The following is a 23,896-nucleotide window of genomic DNA, read 5'->3' as shown; positions in this document are numbered from 1 at the left end:
AAATACACATAGACTAGCTGCGTGCACAGAATTTTTCATAAATATCCCACAGTGCACCCTGTTGTACAGCAGCCATACATTAATTAGAGCATTCAGCAGACACTGCAATGTGTTACACTCACCCAAGTGAATCTTCATTTTTCACAGGCAGGGCCTTACTAATTAAAATCAGCTTTGCAATTAAACGTGGAAAATTGTGTTAAACTTTCAAGCGTGGTTTAGGAAAAAAAGTATTTATTTTTAGGGTATTTTATTTTGATGCAAATGAATTCTCCATCAAAGTGAGACCAGTAAAAGGGAGGTATGAGGGTTTCTCTTTTTTGTATTATAGATGCTCCTCTCAGTTGCAAGTTGCAATGCTCCACTATCTCTCTGCCAGTACTTGGCCCTGTTCCAATGCTTTTAGTGAGTGCTATCTGTCAAGGCATGAATAATACAGCCCCTAGGCTGTCGGCAGAATCCAAATGAGGCATACATCAGGAAGCAAACACTCGACTTTAGCTCCAGAACATGCTCCTGTGAAGACAGGCAATTATTCACCCATGGCTGCAGCCATGGCAATCAAACCGGTGGGTGAAAAGGTATATGAAATGAAAAAACCTGAATAAGAAATATGGCGCAACAAGCCACAGAAATTCAATAATTTTCTAATAAGAGAGGTATTTGAGTCTTTTAATTTCAAAGTCTGGGATCCTGAATTATTTCACTCACTTTGTTCAAAAATATAGGCAGCTAAACTACAGTATATAATGCCAATACAGTACAAGGTTATGTGGGGATTTTCCTAATCAAAATTGCAATGCTAAGCTCTAAGGTATTTATAGATTCAAATATATCTGTTGTATGAATTCACAAATCTCATGCTTAAAAATTAGAAGATGGTCAAAACAATTCTATCTGCATAATGTAATTGAAATGGAGACAGCCTAGTAAAGCAACAAAGAATGGGCAGTATCAAGAAATTTGGTGGAAAATTAAAATACAATATATTTTATAAGGTTTGGGACAATTCATGCATTATAGATCCAAACATTATGTTATGATCCCTCTTCATTGTTGAGACTCACTTCTTTTTACAAGCCATTCTGTCAGTGATTAGTGAAAAAAAAAAAATCCCTTGCAAATGCGGTATGAGAGCATGAAGAAAAGTCATGCAAAAGTCCTTCGTAGATTAAATGTTTAGATTGGTTTATTTAATCTGAATTCTTATTTTCAGCAATCAAATTGAAATCCATGATACAGCAAAAGCTCTATCAGTATTTTAATTTTAAATCTGAAAAGTTTATAATTTGGCCTGAACTGAAATTTGATGTGCATTGTTTCAGCTTAAGATTGTGTTTTGCTTTAATTTCTATACAATGGCTTTATCTGCTTTCAGATATACACTCATATATATGGATTAAAGAACCCTAAATTGATATACACAGTGCCATGCTACCAGCTTAAGATTCTTTTTAGGGCTCTTATTTGTTAGAACATTTTTCATTCTGAAGTATGTGATATTTGCCAAGTGATTAATCCATTACAGAATGTAACTGGTTTTGTGACTTTATAAAATAACAAACTATGATGTTAAGAAGCTTTTAAAATAGGCCTTTCAATCTAATCAGTATTGCTTTAATGGAACCTAGTTATGATTTTTGTGATGTGTCTATATACCTATTTATATGGCAAACCATAGGCATCTATTTGGTTTATAATGTGTTTTTAAAAACATGCCAACTGCATAGCAACACAGTTTTAATATTTCTAAAACTGTCATTCGCATCTACTCTGTAAATAACATAGGACAGTCTGTGCTCACTCTAGACTAACTATGTGATTTGCACCTGCATAACTTAGGCCAGAAACTGGACTCACTTTTACATTTATATTTGTACACATAGAACCTGAATCCTGTTGTCTTTAAAGCTGATTAATGAAACTGGCAAGGTTCTTACTAATAGCAGCGTAAGAACACTTGAATCTTATGTTTTTCTTCAGATGCTTAGCTGACAGACGTCCTGAAAACACAGTTACGGGAACACTCTCCTGGTATTCTTTTAGTAACTGCTGTATACCCAGATGGATTGTTCACAGCTGAAAGTATTCAAGGATCTGGATCAAGCTTATTGTTCAAAATTAACTCACAGCTCTGAACATGTAAGAGTATTATTATTATGCTGCTATGCACAGTGGACCTGAAGACCTACCAAATGAATAAAATAAACAGGATAAATAAAATAAATCAGGAACACGGCCCAGGGAGAGGCTCCAGTCCTCACCCCTAAGATTTGTATACTTTTCTTGTTTCCACCACTATCTGAATGAGTCTATGGGTTTGTTTCGTTTTCAGATCTTTCACAGACTTTTTTTCTTTTTATTTTTAGCCCCAGTACTGCCAAGATACATGCATTTCTTTAACTGCTTGATCTGTGAGTAGTTCAGTTGGCCTCAGGTGCCTGGAAATGTAAACAACAGGTACTGAAGTCCTATCTTTGTAAACCCTGACATCCAGGCACAGCTAGTCACAGCCCCATGCTGTGCCTTGTGCACAGCACCAGAGGGTCCATGATAGCTTTGGGTTTCTAGGCACTACTAAAATATGAAAGAAAAAAAAGGAAAAAAAGAAAGAAAGAGATGAGTCTGCTCTGAAAAAGTTAGACACACCACTTAACTATGGCACTCAGGGCAAAACTCCAAACTGGGATGCCGATCTTTCTGAACCTTCTATGTAGTCACTGGAGAGAGGTGCTTTTGCCAAGTTAATTTCAGAGATACAAGCATCCTGCCCTAAAGTGCCCTTCAGAGAAGCCCATCCATCTTAGATGTCTATTAATCATGCTCAAACAACAACCTAAAACTAAGCAGCAAACTTAAGAGCTGGGAGCAAAGCACCACCTAAGTCATGCAAGGTTTCGCTTCAAACTAAGATTTGACACAAAGAAATATCCAAGAAGATGGAATTGATAGAACACACTGTTACCAATGTTATCCATGCTAATACCAGTCTTGTGTTTTTATACTTCTTAAAGGAAACATGAATCACATATAAAGCCTTCTTGTTTCCCTAGCTAACCCTAACACTAGCTCTTTCATAATTAAAAATACAATTGGGGTACAAAGCGTATGATAAAACTCTCCTTAATTTTCCACCTACTATTTTATCAGCAGAACAACAACTCATTCCCTGAATCTGTCTGAAAATTCAAAAGGATCTGTTTATTTCAGCTCAAGTTTAGCATAGTATCTGAACATGGCTTTCACTGTGGCACTGGTATTACAAGGATAAAATTACAATGAGCCACACCTACCCTCCCTGAAATTCCAGAGGCTTATAAAAGAAACAGAAATCTGGAGAGCACTGACTACATCTACTGGAAGCAAATGCATTTCATTCCTAATAATGAGCTGATCTGGTATTGTGAATGAAAAGGTCTTAACCTCATTAAAATGCTCTGTAGGTCTAAACGGAATTGAGTTAGGCATCAGCTGAGATAAGCAATTCCCTGAACACATGAAATTTTTAAGACAGTCTGATTCCTTGGAAGAAATGTTGGATGGTCTTTCCCACCCAAATAGAAAAATAGAAAGGAGAAAAAGATACATTCCTTCACATTCTTTCAAAAACTTAAATTTCCCAGGTATTAGTTGGCCTAGATAAAAGATTACTGCTTTTCTGGGAAATAAGTATGCACGTTGTAAATCCCAAGAAAGAACTTTGTGTTTTTCGGCAAAATAAGACATATATTGGTTAAATATATTTGGATTAGTGGATTGGCAATCGGTGTGACAAGAAAACATAAAAACCCAACAGTAGAAGAAAAAAAGGAATTTTTGACGTATTTCCAATTTTTATTCTTTGCGCATCTGCCCAAAATTTCATTTAATTAGCAGCTCTGAGATTCAGTCTGTTCGTGTACTGACATACCAGAATCATGTCAAGAAAGCAAAATATGGAATTAACATCTCAAAACTGCATGTAATCTTCCCAAACCTCACATCTATTCCTTCCTGCTTTCTCCAAAGGGTGATTTTACACAAACATAGGCACATAGATCAAAGTTAGAGCAATTCAGAAGAAAAGTCAGACTCTTTTTTAACCTAAAGATTTTTTCTGTATGTTTCAAGACTTTTGTTATTGAAATCTGCACACAAATTCCATGAAGTGTAAAGAAATGAATGTAGTTACAATCTTGTAACTAGAAAGGACATTACAGTCATGTCATTTAACTGTTGACTGTTTGTGAAATTTCTGAGGGAAAAGAAGGATTTGATGCCACTTATTAATTACTGATAATGCTTGTATTTACATGAAGAAAATGGACAAAAGGAAACCACGTTTTGAAACGAGAAGTCACAAGTAAATTTAAGAACCACTTTGGTTACTTTTCCTAAATCAGGGTTCTGACCTAACCAAATCCTTCAAATAACCACAAAAACATTACCACTTTTATGAGTGAGGAAAAAAAAATACGAAAAGAAACACGAATATAATTTTTACATTGTTTGTATGTAATTCAAAGGGATTTTATATCAGACATAACACTTTTTTCATTTTAATTTTTAAAGTATTTCCTGGACTTGTCCTTAGGCTTCATTCACTGATAAGAAAAAAGGCACGAGTCGACTGAGTGGCACTGAGTGGACTGACATGGCATTGTTTTCTATCTTTTCCTATTTCGAATAAATGCCCTAACTACAAACATACAATTTCAATTTAACTCATAAAAAACCATATGCCCTCATTACAAAGCAGTTATCAAATTTGGTATGAAATATGTGTTCTTATAAACACCACAAGTGCTTTAAAACCTGAAAATGTCAAGAATTAAAAAAAATCTTAACAGTTTCAGGAGAATTTAACACTGGTTTGATCGCCCTCCCCTCACCCCCATTTAGAAGTGAGATGGCCAAAACATCAGCCATTTTATCTCCTACAAGGGGCTGATGTATAAAATATGTCAAATGAAATGCACAGCACATGAGAAAAATCCATGTATTCTAGAGCTGTTAAATTTTCAAAACATTGAACAAGAAATTCACAGAGAAATGATTCAGGAAAGGAATTTTGCATAGACAGATGTACAACACTACTGAACATGGACATTGCAGACACAGAAATGTACAGATTAAGTTGTAAATTAAGCTGAAGCACACACAGTATTTGTAACACATGCTACCTTGATACATTAACAGGAAACAGCTAAAAACATTTTCTTAACAGATGTCCCCACATATCACAGTTTAGAAACTTACGTAAAGGTATTCATAACATTTGAACCCTAAAGTCTTATCACTGATTTGCCTTAGGCTTTCACCTTTGAGTCCAACCTGATCATTGAACTTAAAATGTGCAGGAGTTCATTCTCATTCAGTTATAAAGAACATTAAATAACAGAAGTCACACTGGCACCAACATGTCAGTAGGGCCAAATTTTAATTTGCAACACATGAGCAAGAAAACTGTATTTAAAATTTGGGAGAGGATTGACAATGAGAACGTTTCCTCAGCAAAAATGTGAGTTAGATTTTGTATGGCATTCAGAAATAAAAAAAAAACCTGAATTTGAATGGCTTCTAGAATGTCTAATTGCTATTTTTATCATTGTTTGGTTTATCAAGGTCACGCCAGCTAACTTGTTTACCAAATCACTTCACTAAATTATGAAAAATTACAGGTATTACCTTCTGTGCCTTGCATATTTGCCACTAACATGACCACTGCCATCACAGCCAGGTGTGGGACAGCTGCAAAAGAAGAGAATTAATTATATAGGTGCCAGTGTGCTGCAGAAAGATCGTACTAAAAGCAGGCAGAAGGTAAATGGAGGGCAACCAAGACAGAAAGAGAAATCAAATAACTGAAGGGAAATAAAAAAATAAAAAAAAGGGGATGCTTTTTATTAGCAAGTCTCAAGCGAATTAATTTCATCAGTGCAGCAGGGCATGAGCAAACCACCAATGAACTTGAAAGTGCATTATACCCACTAAAAGGCATGAATTTTCTAAATTGCTAATGGGGATAGATTTTACACTCAGAGCACTAACCTGAACAGCTCTTGTATGGCTGGTTCCACGGGAACTGCAGAGAGATGGAAAATATATAAAAATTTATCATCTATTACAAGTCCCCCTCTTCTACAGAAAATTACCAGAAATGTTGTGTAAAAGCAAGGGTCAGAATGAATTGTGCAAAGAGATTCTGGAGGATGAAGGTCACCCTGAGCACGGGCCTTGAGTGATTTACTGAAGCAAGAGACGTACCTCGAACACCTTTGGAGCGTGTGCGATGGCGCTTCTCGTCTGCATCCACCTCCATCTGGGAATAGATTAGCAGGCAGTCAATGTTCTTATCCTGCATGCACAGACTATCAATGCACAGACTGATACAGTCTCTCACACAATTCATTGACACTATTTTAATTCCATTTTATTCTGTAAGGGAAAATGTACCTTACAGGGGATTTTTACAACCCTTACATTTATTTAAAAACAGAAAATGTTATAATTCCTGCTTTAATCAGAAATGCCCTGCTTTCATAGCAAATTATATGCAACTAAGTGCTGGCTCTTCTTTTTGAAGGGATATTTCTGACATAAACCCCTGATTACTCCCATATATTTTGAAACGATTCAATAGCTTTCTACACAATTTGAAACTAAAGTCAAGGGGTTGCACACCATAGGTCACTTTCTAAGAAATACTTTGCAGTGGGAAAGAAAGGAAGGGATAATGACTGAAAAGGAGATAAAAGGTCACCATTAGAACTTCAAAGATTTCATTTTATTTAATATGATATTATGACCTTCGTCAACATTGTTCATATGCATTTTTCAGGAATGTGCTCATTTGCTACATGTGGCTTAATCTTTATCTTCATTTTATAAACAGCATGTTTATCTGATGTAGCTTCCTAGGCAGTAATAAATATACATCTATCTTAAACATTTACCAGACAGGTGAAAGGTTGGAGACGAGACCTTGGAAAGCATAAACACTGATCTATAGTAATTACCATAGGGCCACATGGGTTCTTCTGATTTTCCATGTACTATTGCCACCATGTATTTATAATATTATACTCAAAAGTAAACTGTATAGGCTAGCTAGAGTTTATGATTTTGTACAACCTAAGCAGATTGCACTGAGCTATGTTGAGAGAAAATATATACAGTATCTGTATCATCAGCTCCTTTAGAGCTGAAGAATGGGATAGCAAGATGGATCTGCAGTGGCTCATACATAGAGATGATATTGTAAAGGTCAGGAAGCACAGAAATCAACTATGGGGCTTTAGTTCCCTCAGGAAAAAAAAAATTAATCACTGGTGTATAGCAATATCCTTGGATTGATATCTGCTAAGAATGTCACACATTTCATGCAATAACATGGAAACAGATCCAAAGGACTTGCACTTAATCACCTAGCATTATTTGGTCAGTACCTTAACACAAAGGTGGGAAGCAACTAACAAGGAACAAATCAAGGCGCACTTTTGCAGAGCTTCCTCAACACATCAGCAGGAAAGAGTCAGCACAACAAAATCTGAGGGTGACAGGGATTTGATGAAAAGAAAGGGCCGCTTCCACAAAGCTCTGTGCTACTGATGTAATTCTGCTTCTTGGTAGTCATAATCTGGCTCCTGGTAGCATTATATATTTTAAAGGGATGATCTTCTAAAATAAACAGACATTACAAAAGCTAATACAACATGAGCATCTATTAGGGGGCTTCAGAGAAGTCTTCTGAAGGGGACCTTTGCATCATTTTGAGCAGGTTTCATTTGTAAATTAAGACATCTACATATAGCTGTATGCATACACATTAGGAACATCGGATTCCATCAGCAGCAGCAACAATGCTATCTGAGGTACAGTAATGTTTCCCATCAAGTCTTCAATTGCCAGTTCAGAAAGGCATAGAAGGGTACAAGTAAGTCCTCTGCTATATCTGCCAGCCCTCTGTAGATGTTTCAGATATGCTCTGGCATCAGAAATGACACCAGCTTCCTATGCTTAGACAGCTGAACTTACCTCTAGTTAACATAGCCACTGGAGCTAGAAGAACAACTCCTCTGATCAGCTACTGGGTGTTACTTTAGGCTAGACAGAACAAGCCTCTAGACACCTTTGCTACTGTCTAGCTCTCCACTGACTATAGCATGAGATACTTGGCATGGCTGTAGATATCTACTACAAGCACCTAAATTGGATCTTAAATTTTAACCTATACACCTTGACTTCACACTCTGGCTGGCTTCTGAGCTCCTAAGAGTTGATGGTTTTTAAGCTTTTCAAGTTGCGCATCTTTGGTATATAAAAATTACCAACTAGATGATAATATTCTTTTATTAATAAGAAAACAGTACATTGTGTTATTCTGCAACTCTTGCAATGTATAAGGACTTGGAGCTGCTGAGAAAAGCAGTAAGAAAAAAGAAGAAAAAAAAAAGCAGCTTATAGAAGGTGGAAGCGAGGACAGACGGCCTGGGAGGAATACAAGGATATTGTCCACAAAGTTAGGGATCAGGTCAGAAAAGCTAAGGCCCAGTTGGAATTGAGTCTGGCCAGGGATGTCAAGGGTAACAGAAGAGCTTCTATAGGTATGTTGCTGACAACAGACAGACTAGGGATAATGTGGGCCCCCTCTGGAAGGAAACAGAAGAACTGGCTACCCTGGATTTGAAGAAGACTGAGGTTTTCAATTACTTCTTTGCCTCAGTCTATACTGACAAGTGCTCTAGCCATGCTACTCAAGTCACAGAAGACAAATGCAGTAACTGGGAGAATGAAGACCTTAAGCTTGCTGTAGGAGATTAGAAGGTCTGAGATCATCTAAAGCTGAACAGTAGCCTTCCTGTATCTGAAGGGGGCCTCTAAGGATGCTGGGGAGGGACTCTTCATTAGGGACTGTAGTGACAGGACAAGGGGTAACAGGTTAAAACTTGAACAGCAGAAGTTTAGATTGAGTATAAGGAAGAAGTTCTTTTCTGTAAGGGTGGTGAGGCACTGGAATGGGCTGCCCAGGGAGGTTGTGAATGCTCCATCCCTGGCAGTGTTCAGGGCCATGTTTGACAAAGCCTTGGGTAGCATGGTTTAGTGTGAGGTGTCCCTGCCCATGGCAGGGGGGTTTGAACTAGATTATCTTAAAGTCCTTTTGAACCCTAACTGTTCTATGATTCTATAATTCTATGATTCTATATGCTACTGAAACAGGCAGGTAACACAGAAATTAACAGAGTGATAAACTGTGTTGGAGGCAGGCCAGTTACATATGCTGGCCTTTATCATTTGGCAGATTTGACTCATCTAAGGAACATGACAATTCCAAGGTCCTGTACCTATGAACAAAGAATATGGACCATGCTTGAAAGACAAAAGATCATAATCTGTAAGGCAATAACATGAGGAAGATCAGATGAGCATGAGCCATTTCTGCGCTGCTGCAAAATGTGATCCATAGCTGCACAACCTTTAAAGGTGCATTAATTTTCCAGAAAATCACTGAGTTATTCAGATACAGTCAGTAACTTTTAACAATAGAGGGCAAGTTTTCATCAGGACTTTATCTATTTTTCTGTTAGCTTGCCGGATACCCTGTTGGAGTCTTCAGGTTTTCAAAGTATATAGATCTAAGGCTATGAGCCTTATCATAGGCTTATCTGAGATAAAGATACCAGAAGTTTCGCAACCAGCACTGTTCTCCCTAACTCTAGATATGCTTGCATACGTATATGGACTTCCTCAAGGCTGCAATCTGTGAGGGTTCCAGAGCTTTAAGTTCCTTTCCAGGACAAACGGTGGTTTTTGCTTGCTTGTGAGAAGGCAGCTCAGTGTTTCTGTCCCTTGCAGACAGGTAGTCCGTTCTTGTTTAAAATTCTCAGGGTTTCTGAGTTTCTTGCTAGTGGACTGGAGACTGCAAGGTTCAGTCTTGTTCCAAGACTTCCAGCTAATCCAACACTTTAATTAGTGAATTATTCTGATTTCACTATAGACATGATATATCAGAAGTGTAGAAAGCCATGGATGAACGAAGAGCCATAGATCTGGTCCTGCAAAACATTTCCTTCTCAATTGTTTGGATTTCTTCAAATCCAAAAAAATGGATTCTCAAATACTCTCAAAAACTGTTCACTGTTTACTGAGGCAGAGCATTCACTGTCTATACTACACAAAGGTAGAAGATGTTATTTATGACCTCAAAAATCTATGGCAAGTACTGGTAAATGCTAGAATATTATGTAATTGCTACTGCCAATGAAGTATGTTGCTAAAATTATTTGAAATTTTGCTTTTCCCTACTCAGTAGTATTAGATATACTCCTTATGTGATAAAAGTAAAATGTTCAGAGACAAAAATTACGATTTTATGATGATATAATGAGTTGATTATAGAAAAAAATAAAGGCTGCAGTTTAACATTTATCTCCTTGTGACTGTCAAGTTACTTAGTAAAGGCAGATTTTCAGCCAGCCATGATGTAAGATTCAAATTTCTATAGGTAAGATACCTGTTCTATTTTTATAGCCAATGTTTACTCAGCATTTATTTTTATAACTAAAAGATATTATTACTTCTGTGCAGAAGTTAAAATTAAAGAATTTAAAGAATATTTTTTTTTATCTTGTATCTATCAGAATTAAACAAAATATGTCAACTGAATTTCCCACAGTTAAAATACTTCTGGATTCTCATAATCAAAGAAGCATGACCTGGAAAATTATGAATAGTGTATGTCAGCAAGGTATCCCATACTATATTAGTACTTTCTGAAGTCTTCCTAAAAAAAACCTGCAAATTGACCTTATGCCTCTCTCCTCAAAACATATCAGGAAAACCCAAATTCTAACATACCTTATTCAGCATGACTGTGTAATCCAGAAGCAATTATTTTTCTAACAATGGTATTTTCAAGTATGTCTCCTGATAATCTAAATAAGTTTTCTGAAGCCAGATATGGTTTGTTGAACCTATTTTGTAAATGTTATGTTTACCAATGACTTCAGTGGTTCCCCAAATGTCTCTGTGCTTTATGACATACTCTTTACTACATGAAAGACAACTATACTCTTTCAGCATGCTGACCTCCACTCTCAAATAAAAATGTACAAATCAAAATTATAACGATCACTGTGTAAAACAAATAAGAAAATAATATCCTAAACCGAAAGTGTAGGGCATGATTTTTTTGTGATGCGTCTATAATTTACTTTAAGGAGCTATTCCTCTCTTTTGTGCAATTCTCATTAAGTTCTGTGTTAATCTGAACTCATTCACATGACCCAGAAAAAAGAAAAGGCAATTCCAAACATTAAGAAAAAACGTAAGATTAAGAGGATACATTAACATAAATTAACTGAAAATTTAAATTTATTTTAGACAACTAAAAATATTAGTGGTTAGAATGTGATCTCTACCATGATACTTAAACTATGAAGTTGTGGCACTATTCCAGAAATACATTAAGATAGTACTTCATGTGTCCTTACATTGCTTCTCAATGTTCTTCAGCCTAGAATGACCCAGTATTTAGGCACTATGGGATTTTTTATTTTTAATAACTTTATATTTGAAACTATTTGACACAAAAATGGCCACATATAAAGTTTCATATGCAAAAACTAAAACCATGCAACAGGGGAAAATGAGGTGAAAACTGGGGAATTAAAACATGTAGATCTAGTTGGGGGTGTTGGTTGATGAGAAAATGAACATGAGCCAGCAGTGTGCAACTGCAGCCCAGAAAATCAACCGTACTCCGAGCTGCATCAAAAGAAGCATGACCAGCAGGTTGAAGGAGGTGATCCTGCCCCTCTACTCTGCTCTCGTGAGACCTCACTTGGTGCACTGTGTACAGTTCTAGTGTCCTCAATATAAGAAGGACATAGAGCTGTTGGAGCAAGTCAGCAGAGGACCATGAGGATGATCAGGGGGCTGGAGCACCTCTCGTATGAAGACAGGCTGAGGAAGTTGGGGCTGTTCGGCCTGGAGAAGAGAAGGCTGTGTGGAGACGTCACAGCATCCTTCTAGTATCTGAAGGGGGTCTATGACAATGCTAAAGAGGGACTTTTCATCTGGAGCTGTAATGATAGGACAGGGGGCAATGGGTTCATACTTAAACAGGGGAGATTTAGGTTAGATATAAGGAAAAAATTCTTTACTGTGGGAGTGGTGAGGAACTCAAACAGGCTGTCCAAGGAAGTTGTGAATGTTTTATCGCTGGCAGTGTTCAAGGACAGGTTGGACAAAGCCTTGGGCTACGTGGTCTAGTGGAAGGTGACACTGTCAAAGGCAGGGGGCTGGAACTATATGATCTTAAGGTCCTTTCCAACCTTAACCATTCTATAATTCTAAGTTAACCTAAACCTGCTGTCAATGTGTATGTAGAAAACCTTACCTTCCATATGACATCAGAACTTATTTCAAAAGACATGACCCTGGAGTCAATGTAAAGCTTCCTATTCAATCTACTGACATTTCAGTTGGATTTGCTGCTGCAACTTTTATGACAATATGCTCCAATGGATCTTCCTCTCCTCTAGGTTTCAGTAGGATAGACCAAACCAGAATCAGTAACAGTAATTGACCCTTAATTTATGCCTTACCAATCATAGTCTTGTAGGGTAATTGCATTTTAGGATAAAATGACTGCATTTGTGGATGAAGGGAGACCAGTAGATGTCATTTACCTCCACTTTAACAAGGCTTTTTACACAGTATGTGCGTATCTCATTATGACTGTATTTGCATAGCCAGTTCTTTAAAGTTGGTTCTTTAAAATCAGTTCTCAATATGTATATCTTTTTAATTAAATGTGGCCTCTTACTGCTCTTAACAGCAGAATGACATACAGGATCTTGGTTTTGACAGAAACCTCAGTCTGTGGCTCTGTAGAGATGCTTTGGATCTGCTCAATGAGTAAGATCTGGGACATGACACATAGTACAACTAGAACTTCCAGCTGGAAGAAGAGGTCTAGAATATGTCCACATAGCTGAGCAACTAAAATCCCTCTGCATTCCCATTGTTTCATAAGCCAATAAAATATTTAGTTTTGTCTTCAAATAATTCATAAGCACTCACAGTATTAGATATCAGGTCCTAGTATCTAATTTTAAATATCTTGACCTATGCCTTAGCGTGTGCCTTCACATACAACTATGAAGAAAGGCCAGCGCAATTGTGAAGCTGCAGTGCAACCACGCTGTCCTTTAACCAGCCCTCAAGTATGGACCTGCACCAGGCTCTTGCTCTGCAAATGGTCAGGATGGGGAGTGCCAGTGCATGCTAACAGGACCATGCAATACTGAAGTCACAAAAACTTCAGTCAGTCATGTTGGGGTTTTTTCCCCTATTTATAAATATTTCTAACTGGAGAGGCATTTATTCTTCAGAAGGCATCCTCAGCTGTGCTACTGGTAAGACTTGGGAACATGGAGCAGCAGCAGCCTTGTCTGTCTTCAAGATGTTGGATACGACATGATTTATTTTCCTCTAAAAATCCTGTTTTCAAATGCAGTGTGTTGAAAAATGACAGGTATATGGCATCAGAAATATAATTCTGAAGCTGAGTGTGGCCATTTATTATATTTTGTACAAAATAAAATCAGAAAAATAATTTAGCTCATGTCAGACCTAAATTTATCTATTATGGAAGCAAATTAGTGAGAAGAGTGCTGTAAAAGAGCACTCTTTAAAAAATCCATTAGAAAATTTTATATTTTAGAAATTAAGCGACCTTATTGGATTTATGGAAACCTAAAGAGTTAAATTTCACTGACATGAAGAAACTAAAAGAGATTTAACAAAAGATTATTAAATCATTTCCATTCCTCACACCTGCTACCTGTCAACAGTAGAGGTTCAAGCTTTTAAAAATGGGGCATGATGCTGTAGGAAAGCCTTTGCAAATCGTAACTAAGCTAAACTTGAGTTCAGGTTACAAAGCAATGTTAAGCATGTTCATTTCTGTATTTGCTGCACTCCAGTCCTGCAACTCAAGGTTTGGTTTTTTTTTCTTCTAGGCTACTGAGCAGTATCTAGTAGCTTATAAAAAGCAAACAAATGTGCAACCTCAAGTCCATTTTGGAATGGATCACGTTAAATCCATGTAAACTAGATCTGTTGACAATTCACCTGTGTTTACCTTTCCAATAACAGTAAAAATATTTGTACTGGTCTGGCATTTTCTTTCTGGATCAATGGATATGAAAATTAAATGTTTTGCAAGACAGAAACAGTTCTGATGTGTGAGGAGCTTAAACGACCTCTTTCCCTACCCTATCTCCAGGGAACTGACCTTGTTTTGGATTTGTCAATAGCTGTGGCTCAAAGAATCAGGGCCATGTTCCATAAAAGAGTTAAATTTTGCATTTTATAATCCACCAATCACAAAACAAAACAAAACAAAACAACACAAAACCAAAAACCAACAAACCCAACTAATGTATTTTCTCACGGTGCTCATAAGTAACACAAAACGTTCTATACTTTCACTGTTAGGCTTAAACCCCACTGGCTTACAGAACTTGCAAAGTAGGTGTATGGTCTCTATAAAGGCAGGCTAGTTCCACCTTTAATAAGCATGTGTAACTTGTACTGACACTGGCCGCCTATGCATATACCCTGAGGCGTGATAGGCTTTAAAATACAGGTTTACATTTAACTCACAGAACTTAACATTAAAGTTTAATTTCACAGAAGTATATGCTCTGAACAAGCACCAATACCTAAACGCACCTTTACTTAATATAAATCTTATAAGCACATACAGTGGTCTTTTGGGTAGAGCAACCTAACGGAAGTTTCCCTATTTCTATTTATCTAATATTTTGTGTGCATGTTTCTATAAGCACATATTTTATTAGCTGAAATGTAACTACACTCAAAGGGCTGTAACCCAATATTTCTGTAACTCTCATATAATATATTAGCACTACACATTTTTAAATTATCATTCAAATCCTAGGAGAATAAAGAACAAGCCAAATGTAGGACACTTTAATAACCTCTACCAATACTGAGGAGCATGTAGTAGAGTACCTATCACCATATGCAAAAATAGGACCACACAATAAAAAGGCAAAGCACGTTCATGGAAATTCAGGTCAAAGCAGTCATAACTTTAGAGTTTTAGCTTTAACCTTGAATGTCCTAATGACTGTAATCACAACCATGCTGTGCTTCAACCTTTTTGTTAGCTTGAATCACCCACATTCAAGTCAAGCCTAGAGGCCCTTTGAGGGGAAAAACCTCCCAGACCTGTGCCTGGCAAACATCTTGGAAAAGGGCACACAACTGCAGAAACATAAAGTCACTGACTTGTTCCCACAATTCAGCCAGAAGCAGAATTGTAAGAGTTACAGCTCTTAAAAGCTGTAAACCTAAAGATCATTATGGAAAAAGAGAGGGGGAAAAAAAGTCTTCAACTGTCCCACTTTGCTTGGTAAATTTGGCTTCCAGCTCTGCCACAGCCAGTGGCAGGCTCACCCTGCCCTCCCTTCAAGAAGGAATAGGATTTCTGAACTAAATACACGATGCCTGTTTGCATATCTTGCACACTTTTTTTTTAACCGAGTTGGGGTTTACCCTCCAGAATTTACCTACATTATCTGAGCCTGTAATTAAATTGTGCAGTCTGCTGGTTTACTTTGGACTGATTCTCCCTTTAAAGAGGGGATTTACAAAAATACATATTTTTCTGAATCCAAGGAGAAAATAGATCATCTTTGAACAAGCAATTTAAACATGTTTAGTACTGTCATTTACTCTTTCATTGAGAAGCATACACAGATATGTACGACCTAAAATAACCACACCGGGGTTTTGTATAAGCCAAGTCACCACACCCACATACAGATAGCAGTGAATGCAAGTATGTGAGAACATACATCCAATTCGTCTGCTTACAAAAACTAGGATACTAGATTTTAAAATCTGGTTTCGAGTACCCAAAACTCATAAATATACCACAACTAATTCACATTCTGAAGTCCACTAATCTCGCATAGCATCCATATAGTGCTGTATAGACAACAGTAGTATCTGCACTGGCACTGAATCAAACTGAAAATTAATTTTAATCCTAAAAAATCCCTATACAGGCTTTGCAGTTTAGTAAGTTATCAGTCTTAACACTGAAAGAAGGATAATAATACAAAAAAATCTCTTGGTCTTTTAAAAATAATTAATTGCTTTTGCTATTAGATTAAACAGACCAGCTCCCTTTCTTCCCCTTCACTACTACACAGCAATGAAAGCTCATTTCTGGTTTTACCTTTTACCTAATCACAGAGATGGTAAGGATACTATTACAGAACTACATGGTATCAAAAATGTTTGTTGCTATTAGTGTGCAGGCCATTATGCTTATCAAAGGGTATGTTATAAATAGCTTATAGCTATTAAAATGCAACAATTAGTGGATAAATTAATAGGACAGACAAGTAAAATATCAATCATGACACTGGTAACATAATTAGCATAAATTAAACAGGATCACAGATTACTGCAGCTGTTGCATAAAACAAGAGCACCTACTTCAGTTTAATAACTTGCATACTTTTAACACTAAAACTATACTACAGAATGCTCAAAAGATACAAAAGGACACCACAAGAAAACAATAACGAATATTCATTGGTAGCTCTCTGCCTAAGACTTCTTTACAACAATTTAAGAGGTAGGGGGGAAGGAAAACAAAAAAAAAAGAGACAAAAATAAAGCCCAGATGAATAAGAATTTGTAGCTTAACATGTGCAGCAAAACCCAAAATGACAGCAAGTATAATTACCACACAGCAACCTAGTGGCCTATACAAGGCCTATACAAGACCTACATTAAAGCAGACCTCTTACTATCAGCATATTTAGCAATTTCAATGTTTGCAGGAGTTTTGGAATACAATTAAACTGATTTAAACAGTGTCCCTTTAACTCCTGGAATGAAAGGATGCCCTGGAAGCAATTTTATTCAATTTCTTAATATATATTTTTTATATTTTTATATTTTCCTTCATTTCTTGCCATCAGTATGACATCGGAGCACCTGTAAATTTTATTATTATAAATAGGGATGCTTTTAAAAGCAAATTCAAAAGTACATTAATTCTTAACAAAACACAAAAGAGACTTCCTGCTTTAGAAGCTTATGCTGTCTGAAGCTGTTTTAAGAATTAGAAAGAATTTTGCTGATGTTGTTAAATAATGCAAAATGGTCAAGAAAGACCAAATTGATAGAACTGGCCATATTTCGCCCTCAGTTGAAACTTCGCCTTCTAACTTAAAACAGTTACTCAGGTAACAGTGAGGAAGAATCTGATTATCTCTATTCATATTTCTACCATAGCAGAATAAAAGAATGAAAACTGAGACTTTCAAAATTATGATTCTACATCTATAATGCCAGTTTTGTGACATACTCTCCTATTAAACCACCAGCCATGCAAGCCCAGTGGTGCAAACATTTTATCTCCTTGATTCATGTTGTAAAGATGGGAAACTGCATCATTAGGTTTTGTTTTGACAGCTAGGTGAGAGGACTGAAGTGAATTCTGCATAACAAGAGCATCTTTTCTACCCTTGAGTAAGAGAGATATACGTAGGAAGTATGTGCACTATTTTACATACACTCTGAAAGAGTCGATCTAATGCAGGACAAAGTGAAGGTTGGGGCAAACAAGTGATTTCCTGTTTTCTGGGCTTCTTTTCTTCCCAAATTCTATGCTAAATCCTTAACGTAAAATTTAGGATCTCAGGCACCATTTCTGAGGAGACTATATACTTTTAATACAGCTGTTATACAGTCTTGGTGAGAGAATGTTTCTTGGTAAATGCAAAGAAAGCAGCTTATGAAGAAAAGGGATTCTGGCTCCCAAGGACATCGAAACAGGATGTCCAACGTTCTCCCTGTTCTTTCCACCTATGGGAAAGGAACAGTGCCAGCAACAGGAGGGGAGTCTGCCATTACAAAATCTGCAACAGCAAAAAGGCTTAGCGCTTCTCAGTTTTGTGATTTTAAAAAGTTGTGACAATCTTTTGCATAAACCAGTAGCTGGCATGTCTGCAGAAGACCTTCAGAATAAAAAAGGTAAAAATTTGTTCAAAGATTTATCCAAATAATTAATAAAAAGCACTGCATATTACAAAGCTAAAATGCAAAGTTATTTATCTGAGCTCTATATCCCGAAGACTTGATACATGATGCAGGTATCATACAGAGTATTAAATATAATGCAACTGAATACACAGATCCTTGAACTCGGCATGTCCCACTGACATAAAAATTGAAACATATTTATTTGTTTAGACTGTAAGTCTTCCAGGGCAGGGCATATGTTTTTACAGCATTTGGCAAAATAAATTTCTGGGTTGTGATTACACCCCATATGCACTATAGTACTACAAGTAATACAAGTAATAACATGTACACATAGGCTCATTTTTTTAAAGCTGAGCAGACATTTAGGCTATCAGCTCTCAGTGAAAAATGGCAGGCAATGTATACCCCAGAAGTACTTTACATGAAAACATCTTACTGCTTTCATGCCAACAGAGAAGAAAGCCACAGGAAGCAAAAATTTAGCTGGAGACTGGCTAAATACAAACACCAGAGCCTGCATGTGTTCAGCTTCTGAGGTCCCCAAGGGAAGAAGGACACAGATCTGTTGGAGTGAGTCCAGAGGATGCCACATAGATGATCAGAGGGCTGGAGCATCTCTAAAGGGGCCTACAAGAAAGCTGGAGAGGGATGTTTTGCAAGGGCAGGTAGTGATAGGACGGCAGGGGATGCCTTTGAACTGGAAGGTGGTAGGTTTAGATTAGACATTAGGAAGAAGTTCTTTACTGTGAGGCTGGTGAGGCCCTGGCACAGGTTGCCCAGAGAATCTGTGGCTGCTCCAACCCTGGAAGTGTTCAAGGCCAGGCTGGAGGTGTCTTTGAGCAACCTGGTCTAGTGGAAGTTGTCCCTGCCCATGGCAGGGGGGTTGGAACTGGATGATCTTTAAGATCTCTTCCAACCCATAGAATGAATCTACAAATCTGCAAATCTACAAATTTAAGAATCTATAATTCTATGAGACTAGAATTGCCTGAAGATACATAACGACAAAAATACCATGGAGAAAAAGTTGCAAAAGACATAGTAATACAATTAGATTTCTCAAAAATTAAGAGTATTTCTTTTTAACTGAAGATGGTATTATTTAAACTGGAGGGAAGAAATTGAGTATTAGTTGAAACAAAGGCAGAAACTGCATCTTCATAACAAGTAATGAAATTACTTAGATTTCTCTTTTTCCTTACTAATTATGCATTCTCAGCAGAATGGAAAAAACACCACAAATTTCTGAGAGCACTAGATTTAGTAGTTACCCTGGAGGTTAAACCAGAGCCTTAGCACTTCCACATGAGTTTAAAATTATCTTATGCAATACCTATCACTTTTCATTCTTAAAAGCTACGAATTCAACACTCAGATCAGAGAACTGTTACATGAGAATGACAGCAGCCTAGGCTAAATAAATACCCTAGAAAGATCTCCATTCTTCTCTTTTACAGTTCTCCAAAGTTGGTCCACAATAGTTTGTTTGTGGGATTAGTTGACATTGCCTACCCACAGGATGCACTCACAAATCTTAAAAGTTCACCCAGGTCCTAGAACCTTCTGTTTGCTATTGGTGAGGCAGCTCATGGAGCTGAAAACCAGACACTAGGATATTAAAGCTACAGGAAGGAATTTACACATAGCCTAAACTGTTTGCATTTATGCCTACTTTCAGAAGGTGTATTCATTTGAAATCACTGAGGACATCTATAGATAGTTTATATAATAGCAGTTTTACAACGATGTTCTTCCATCTTTCTTGAGTTCATGCATCATGCCCTTTTGTGAATTGGAGCATAAGCAATCTGAAGGGGGAACTGTATTTTAATCACACTGTGTAACTCCAAATTAAATTTTCACATTTTTTCAGTCAGTGTTCCAATCTCTGTGTCTTTACAGTGGAAAAAAAAATAATCATCGGACAGATAATTTCAAAATGCAGTCAGATATTCCTGCTACAACATAAAAGAAAGGAGCAAAAACTAGTAGAAGAGGTTGCAGCAAGCATTATCATTATATGCTACCTAGGGTTATCACCACAATTTGAAAAGTAGCACAGAGACAGCACAGAGAAAGTATACTCAAAATGGTTGCCCTGATCGGTTCTGTCTTCTGATCTGTTTCTTCAAGCTCATTTATTCTCTAAATTATTTTTCACCTCCAGTTTCATTATCTGTTTTGGATGTCTCCATAGAACCATAGAATCGCAGCACAGTTAGGGTTGGAAAGGACCTTAAGATCATCTAGTTCCAACCTCTTGCCGTGGGCAGGGACACCTCACACTAAACCATGTCATCCAAGGCTCTGTCCAACCTGGCACTGATCACTGCCAGGGATGGAGCATTCACAACTTCCCTGGGCAACCCATTCCAGTGCCTCACCACCACCCTTACAGTAACAAATTTCCTCTTTATATCAAATCTAAACTTCCCCTTGTTTAATTTTTAACCCGTTACCCCTTGTCCTGTCACTACAGTCCCTAATGAAGAGTTCATCAACAGCATCCTTATAGGCCCCCCACAGATACTGGAAGGCTGCTATGAGGTCTCCACGCAGCCTTCTCTTCTCCAGGCTGAACAGCCCCAACTTCCTCAGCCTGTCTTCATACGGGAGGTGCTCCAGTCCCCTGATCATCCTCGTGGCCCTCCTCTGGACTTGTTCCAACAGTTCCATGTCCTTTTTATGTTGAGGACACCAGAACTGCACACAGTATTCCAAGTGAGGTCTCACAAAAGCAGAGTAGAGGGGCAGGATCCCCTCCTTCGACCTGCTGGTCACGCTCCTTTTTGATGCAGCCCAGGATACAGCTGGCTTTCTGGGCTGCAAGTGCACACTGAAGCAGGTTCATGTTCATTTTCTCATTGACCAACACCCCCAAGTCCTTCCCTGCAGGGCCATTCTGAATCTCTTCTCTGCCCAGCCTGTAGCTATGCCTGGGATTGCTCCAACCCAGGTGCAGGACCTTGCAGTTGGCATGGTTAAACTGCATACTCACAGCATTTGTTGTGCCCCAGATGTTCGTGAGGAAAATTAAATGGTTGCATTTCTGATTTTTTGTAGAGGAGATATACATATATTTTAAGTTATTTTGCTAAAAAGTGTATTTAGTTATATTCATATATATTTCATTATCGACCCAGAACACACTATATTGCTGTGGGCTTTTGTTTACTTTTGATTAAAAAAAGCCTTCAAAGTGATAGCCCTTAAAATTACTGCATGAACCAGTTAATACACTTTATACATATTTTAATAGCTTTATTTTTTCATATGCTTTTGTCTGAGACATATGTGCATGTGTGTCTGTGTATGTATGCATGTGAATGTATGCACATGTCTACATACTTCTGTATGCATTTACATTCATGTGTGCCCCTTCTATTACTATTACTAAATAAACGTGTATAAGGTGTGTTTATAACACATTTCTCTTTATGAAGAAAGTAAAACTAGGTTTGAATAAGAATAAATCTAAAACCTAAACCCCTTAAAATACAGATTTTAGGCTAGAAACCCAGACAAACCTACAACTATACCAGCATTCACGGGCACCATGGTGATGTCTGCTTTTTCAAGCTGCACAGCACTGTAACATAGGGATAGCTTCTGTGCTTTATTCCTCCAAGTTTTCAGGTTTCCATGGAAATGAGTGGGAATCCCAACACAAGGGAAAAATAACAGGCTATCCATCTCACACCATGGTGCTGGATCTCAGAACAGCTGATGCATGAGGCAGTCATTGCAAGAATACAAATACACATAATACAATACTACACATAATGCTGGAGCCAAAAAAAAAAGTTATGACTGTGCCTCAAAGGAACATATGTAAACTACTGTTTTAGTAGATACATAAAACTCTGCATGAACAAGGTTTTACACAGTTGTGAAGCTGCCCAGTGTATGAATACAGGTACTGTATGATCTCAAACTAATTAATTGAGCAAGTATAGCTAATTAAAGCAGAGCCTAATTTTCCTATTATTGATTTCACTACACAGATGGTGAATTAAATAAAGCACCTACCTTTTATATGGCAATCTAAAGTATAAGTAGTATAAAATTCCACTAATACTAACTTCCAAAGACCCACCAACTGTTGTGCAAGCCTTGGTTTCAAGAACGGACAGACCATTTACAACTAACTCATGCTGTAGCAACACAATGCCTCTATTTGGGTTGTGAGGGTTCACACCAGTTCTTTGTCTTTTCTGCATAAAAGTTGCAAGACTAACAGAAATTTTGGTATGGACACACAAACGCTTTTAGTATTAATGAACTGTTAAAAACTAAAAGCAGTGTAGTCCTTAAACTTCCTTATATCTGAAGAAAAAAAAAGTTTTAGACTGTTTGAGTACGTTTTCTCCACTACCTAGCGACAAGTTTGTGTTATTACTTTTGTTGATTTCCCTGGAATTGATCTGGGCTCGCTGCTGGACCTAGCACACTTATATTTTTCTGATCAGATATTCCCAATGCTTGAGGTGTCTGCAAAATATCTGGGGTAAGTTTTAGCAGGAGGTCTTAGAGCAAACAGAACAATATGCTAAGCCCAGCAGAGAGACTGCTAGACCTTGCAGTGGTACCTTCTGCTCATCAGCCACATGGTAGAAAACAGCAAACCATGAGCAGGTCTCTTCTAATGGAAACAGTCTATTCATGAGGCAAACAAGATCTTTCAGACTGAAAGAAGAGAAAGAAAAAGATGGAGATCATGGAACTGCCAGAGGGAGAAGGACAAAACCCATCCATGACATTCTCCATAAGGAAGTATAATATAGAAGTACTGAATGTCAACAAGGATTAACGATAGGGCCTAGGCAAGTATGTAGTTCCCCTATCAAAAGATGAACAGATTTTAGCCCAAGCTGTAAGCAGGCTCATCAGGCTTTCTGAGGCACAGCTTCCCCAAGGGAACTGATCATCACTATCACTGCATTTGTACAAAGTCATTCTTTACCTATGTGAGGATGAACATTTCCAAGTAACCATTGTCAACAGTACCCCGTAAAGACATGGTGGACAGGCTAAACATCATCGCAAAGTGATTCAGTTGCCGTTATGCCATTCTCAAACAAGAAACAAGAGGCAACAAGTTAACTCAGTTGTGCCTGTAGGAAATGGGGTTGCTAATTTGCACATTTATGTAAAATACATCATTCAGTCTGGCAAGATCATCATACTGAGCTTCGAGCATTTTCTAACCGAAGAGTGGTGTCTTACTAGTGTTTTACCTGACAATGGATTAATGATTCATTGATGGCTGGCCAAGACCCTTACCAAAGGTGGAAAAGTTATTAAACTTCAGTTACCTTTGAGGCAGGTGATGACTGCATTTGAACAAGCTCAGGAAAAGGCATCTCCATTACTAGAAGAGAGAGATCACTGGGACAGGAAAGTCAAAACCTTTTCCTGGTTGAGGTAAATTAGCAGTGAAACAGATTTAAGAAGACCATTTCCTAATCTAACCCCACATTTCTATGCCTGTAAAGCATTTTGACGAAAAACTATTTGTGGTGTTAGGCATTGAAAATATCCCTCTTTTGGTTTTCAGGGAAGCTCCGCTTAGCGGTATTACCTTAATTAAGGGGGTAGCAACCTGTAGCACAGGGCAGGAACAAGTAGCCAGAAACAGCTATGGGAAGTTACTCCTTAAAATGGCTTCAGCACTGAAAAAAAAAAGTAATGCCATAGCTTATCTGAGAGACACAAATATACTTCAGATGTGGAGACCATTTGTTCCAATACAGTGAGGCTGACACAAAGTTCCTGGATTGCATGTGGTTCACTTGTAAATTGCCAGATGGGATAA

General features: G+C 37.6%; 1 protein-coding gene across 18 annotated transcripts in view; it reads right to left on the bottom strand.

The window, feature by feature from the left end:
• Positions 1-23,896, bottom strand: part of MYT1L (myelin transcription factor 1 like) — a 308,925-nt gene that overhangs the window by 121,607 nt on the left and 163,422 nt on the right. For 6 of the 18 annotated variants that reach the window (XM_057431735.1, XM_057431734.1, XM_057431737.1 and 3 more), the window contains 3 exons: positions 6,247-6,301; positions 6,031-6,064; positions 5,668-5,730 (listed from right to left, as the gene is read on the bottom strand). In XM_057431735.1, coding sequence (XP_057287718.1) covers positions 5,668-5,730; positions 6,031-6,064; positions 6,247-6,301 — 152 coding nt within the window. Of the gene's footprint in view, positions 1-5,667; positions 5,731-6,030; positions 6,065-6,246; positions 6,302-12,379; positions 12,516-23,896 lie in introns of those variants that run through there. The other 12 variants (XM_057431743.1, XM_057431731.1, XM_057431744.1 and 9 more) reach the window with 7 other exon arrangements.

Source organism: Pezoporus wallicus, unplaced genomic scaffold (genome assembly GCF_028554395.1).
Source record: "Pezoporus wallicus isolate ANWC-B61680 ecotype Strahan unplaced genomic scaffold, APGP_CSIRO_Pwel_v1 contig_161, whole genome shotgun sequence".
In the NCBI taxonomy this organism is placed as follows: domain Eukaryota; kingdom Metazoa; phylum Chordata; class Aves; order Psittaciformes; family Psittacidae; genus Pezoporus; species Pezoporus wallicus.
This window is presented reverse-complemented; position numbering and strand designations above follow the sequence as displayed.